Genomic DNA, 4,769 nt, shown 5'->3' with positions numbered 1-4,769 from the left:
TCTAATGACTGAAACAAATAATATATATATATATACATGCCTTCTTTTAAACATTGAAGAGCAGAAAGTTATGTTGAAACTGTTTTGTTTACCATTTTTATGGCTGTCTTTACTCCACTATATATATTGTGAGTCTGTGTAAGAGAGAGGGGTGGGTGGGTATGTGGTTCAACAAGACAATATACAATTGCAGATCAATGAAAATTGAAAATGAATATAGACAAATTTCTTTTTTTGTAAAAAAAAAAAAAAAAGCCAAAATTTACAAGGTGAGTGAGAACGAAATGAATGAGCTGTTTTCTTCAGATGAACATCACTAAAACTGAAGCATTGCATTATATTCTTACCTCCTGTGACAAGAATGGAATAACTTGGGCACAGATTGCATTCAACCGCTTTGCAATCTCTGTCTGTAAAACAAACAAAATAAAAGAAAAAAAAATGAAATTGTAAGGAACATGTTAAACTGAATTTAAAAGATCAGATTAGCAAAATGGAATGGAAAAAATAATCACACACATACATTCATACATGTATAATAACAGCAAGATTAATATAAAATCAACAATAGAAGATATAAAATATTAGTTCAATTCCAGAAGTCAGAAAGTGACTCCAAGGAACTGTTTGGTGAATAGGTTGACAAAGAAAGAATGTAGAAGATTTGGGGGGGGGGGGGTGCTCATTCCAAGAAAAAGTACTTCGACATAATACCATCATCACTTGACTATCTAATTAAGATATGAAATGATAGTCAGGAAGAATGAAACAAAATTGTATTTACACTCATCTAAAATTTTTGGCATATCTTGTGAGATCAATGATCTGTGACCTGTTTTCAGGTTAGGTTATGTAGATGGCGCACAATACTGGAGTGTCTTCCATGATGCATATGTCCAGGTAAGGTTGTATGGAAGGCCACCACTTTCCCAAAAAGTAGAGCAGATATTTCTCTCCTTGTCATCAATGCTGTTTATAGGAAGCTGTCAGTATGAAACTGAGGGCTAAAACAGGCTACCTTGGGGGTTTCAGTCCTTGTTTGGTAATCAAACTACACCCCCTCCACCAGTACTTAATTGATAGTGGTACTTGTTTTTATTGATCCCAAAAAGATGTCCTCAAATGAAGTTTTAAATCTAGAATGTAAAAAACAAACAAAAAAACTGGAACAAATACTTCAAGGTATTTTATCTGAGGCTCGAATGTTTTTGCTGTCGACTACACTTCCTTCCAGCAGTCTAGGTATTCAACTTAGGATAATAGTACATTTTTATCCTTCTGGACAGGTTGGAAAGAAAGAAAAAGGAAAAAAATTGTGAACTACCCTCCTACTCCTACCAACAACCCAGTCAGTTTCCAAAAGTTTGAACTGGTTTCGTATAACTACATTGAGAAGAAATTGTATTTGTGAATATTTTATTGTACGCAATACTAACAATAAAATGTTAGTAATATATAACATTGTACAAAATATAGAATGTTCACAAGGCTACAAAAAAAAATTATAAAAGTTCAACTCAGGCCAGGGCTTAATATATTTGTATTTGGTTGATATCAGACAGTGTTTAACCCTTTAGCATTCAGATTATTCTTGTCAATTGTAATGCTTATTTATTCACATTGTTTTAACTTCATCATGTATTATCTCATAGTTTTGAGATTTCAATGATGTGATAGCATTTTTTTGAATGGCATTGTAAAGTAGGTGTGAGAGGCTGGACGTTGCTGGTTTGAACATAGAATAGACAGAATATTTGGGCTGTTATATATGGCCAGTTTAAGTGCTAAAGGCAACATGATCGCCCAGAAAAATTCAAATGTGAAACAAGATAGAATTTAAAAGACAAACAAACATACTTTAGATGGTGCCTTTGCAAGCTTTCACTATTTTCAAAACATTTTTACATTTCAATTAAAAATTTAGTAAACAACAAAACCTTTTCACAAGGGTTGGATTTCTACAGGTTACTCCAGATGATCAATCCATCAGTGATTCTATGCCAGAAGTGGCAGAAAGCAGATCTGACTAAACCACACACAACTACCACTATCAAATGCAACATGTGCTTGAATACTAATTCACAACACCCAGAGTTTATGCAAATTTCACAGGCAAAATAGGGAAATTTTCTCTGGAACCCTTTAAAACTCTTCAGACTTCTACTGACACTGCCATGACATCTGCTCATTGAACATGGCATGTTACAAAATAATTTTCAGAGCCCCAAGTTGTTTTCCTGCTAATCATCTTTATAGTATCACTTTCCAAACTCTGCACCAAACACTGTGTTGCAACTCACTGGAATCCCTTCATGCGCATCTGTCCCTTGAAGCTATTCAAAATTGAACATCAATTTCACCAAAATAGGTGATGGTGATGGGGTGGGTTTCCCTGCATATACCATGACCACTGCCCCACCAAAATATATTTAAGTTCCATGTAGATGTTATATACAAATTGCTTTCTGAATTCATTTTCCACTCATTTTTATAGGTAACTTGCATGACTTTGTGGAAGTAGTTTTTCTTTTGCTTTGTACTCTTCTTACAACAAACTATTAAGTGAAAATAGCTGATAGATAGGTGAGTGGAGAAAATCGTACACATGAAATAATGCAGGAGGGGTAAAGACATAACAGGGGTAAAACAACAATGAATAATGTATAGGGATTCATTACTCATATGTGGAGAGTTCCAATTCACCACAAAAATATAATTATTTTATAAGTGGAAGAAAAAAAATCACTTTACATTGTCCTAATTTACCTGACTGTTAGGAACAGGCACACTATCAAAAAATGTTATCCGAGACAAGCCAGCTTCCTAAGGATGAGATATTTATCATATCTGCCCCAACACTATAGAACTAGAAACAAGCAAAGTCCCTTGAGAATAGGAAGCGTTTACATTTACAGACAAAATTTTGGGCTTATAGTTTATAAGTGGTTTGTAATGTGGCAATTTAATCATGCAGCTTACTGTATAAAGGAGAAAAGGATGGGATTAAACATGTAGTTTGGAATTATGAATAAATTTGAGAAGATGGAGTACTGACTAGTAAATGAGATTTTACAGGAATTTAGAATTCCACTAAAATGATTGGTAAGGACAAACTAATCACTGTTAATGGTTGGACAAGTTTCAAGTGAACTATCAAGCTCTATCAATAGTTGTTATTGACAGTTCAAGTGATGGTTATCAAGCATGTCAGAACTTCTCAGTGCAACAGACTTTACCAAAGGAGACAGAGGAGAGAGGGGGAAAAGGAAATAGAAGAGGAGGTGGACTAAAGCTGTAACTAAGAACAAGCACAGTATAAAATGTCAGAACAATATGGTCAGAGATAGATTCAATACAGTAATGCAGACAAGTGGTGTTATTAATAAATTTCTGTCGACTGGATTGTGTGGCAGAAGATAACAATAGCCATTTGCAGTCATAGACTGTTTGAGCGAACACAGTAGTAGGATTGTAGTTATTACAAGCAAGATTAGCACCAGTTCATGGAGAAATTACAGGAAAGGTAATACGAGAATATTAGTAGGTGTGGCAATTAAACTAAAGGTTTCATGTTGTGTAAGAAGGAAACCTGGAAGAGGGCATGTTTCTGCCATGCCAAACTCGTTTTTTAAACTACAGAGCAAAACTTATGTTGATGTAACATCAACAAGGATGATGCGGGAAAGCAACACTAGGGAGAAAAAGAAGAAACATGAATCTAAATAAGGATATCTCGTACTGATACAAGGTTACTGGTCTTTTTATGGGGCAGTAAACAAAGGAGCATCTACATGGTTCCTCAACCTGCAAGAAATAGCAGCCAGAATTTCCTTCCAGCTACACCCTACCATTTTAATGTAGTTGAAGATACACTGTCTGAAAAAATAGATGGGGATGTTCCTATGTCAACTGAATCAAGGATAGTCAAGAGTTTAAACAGCAATAAAATACAACCTGTAGGAGGGGCATAGGAAAAGTGGAGTGAATTGACTACATTACATGTTTAATATCTTTTTTTAATCAGCTCCTGAGTTTGAAGTTTAAAAAATCAATCAGATTGCAATAGCAGCCACCAAAGTTCCAAAGGAGGAAAAGTGAAATATGAGGTGTTTTGCCACCACTAACACGAAGTTTAAAGTAAAGAGTTAAAGAATCAATAATAAAAACAGAAATATTTTCTCCATAATTAAATAAACAATATTTTTCAAAAAACAAGCGGAAAGAACAAAAAACAAAAACCAAAAAAGAAATGTAGAAAAACCAAAAAATTTTTTTTAAAAACAGAAAATATAAACTGTTGAAAATTTCTTTGTTTGTTTTAAAAAAAGATGAGTGGTTTGAGAGTAGAATGTGAAATGCATGCGGGAATGCAAGCGTATAATAGGAATAAACATAAAAGAAATAGAATCAGTTCTGATAATTGATTTCAACCTTTAAAAAGAAAATAAAAGAAAAGAAAATTTGAGGACAGCCACTGATTATAGTCTACAGTTGTTAGCAGTCGGTGGGGAGTATGGGAGCAGCTGGAGATGAATATCTGTGGAAAGCAATTATTCCAGTGCTTAAAAATCAAGGACCTTTTATGTATCTTTGGCCTTCATTTAATTAATTTAAGTTTGAGATTCCAGTAGTAAATGTCATAATAACACAAGTATAAAATTGAGTTCATTACAGACTTGTTGAGATTTTAAAAACAATCAATGCTGTAAGTAGAGATAACGTAAGGAATTTTGTTGAAGAATGTCTTACATGAAAGTGGGAGGGAGGGA

At 34.0% G+C, this 4,769-nt stretch overlaps 1 protein-coding gene across 1 annotated transcript in view; it reads right to left on the bottom strand.

Annotated features, from left to right (window-relative positions):
• The window catches only part of LOC106882282 (transducin-like enhancer protein 4), a 100,251-nt gene that overhangs the window by 38,698 nt on the left and 56,784 nt on the right, over window positions 1-4,769 (bottom strand). The window contains exon 5 of the mRNA XM_052968431.1: window positions 348-410. Within this exon, the coding sequence (XP_052824391.1) occupies window positions 348-410 (63 nt within the window). The remainder of the gene's footprint in view (window positions 1-347; window positions 411-4,769) is intronic.

This window comes from Octopus bimaculoides, chromosome 6 (assembly GCF_001194135.2).
Source record: "Octopus bimaculoides isolate UCB-OBI-ISO-001 chromosome 6, ASM119413v2, whole genome shotgun sequence".
Lineage (NCBI taxonomy): Eukaryota > Metazoa > Mollusca > Cephalopoda > Octopoda > Octopodidae > Octopus > Octopus bimaculoides.
The sequence above is the reverse complement of the archived record's forward strand: the minus strand, read 5'-3'. Positions and strand labels throughout refer to the sequence as shown.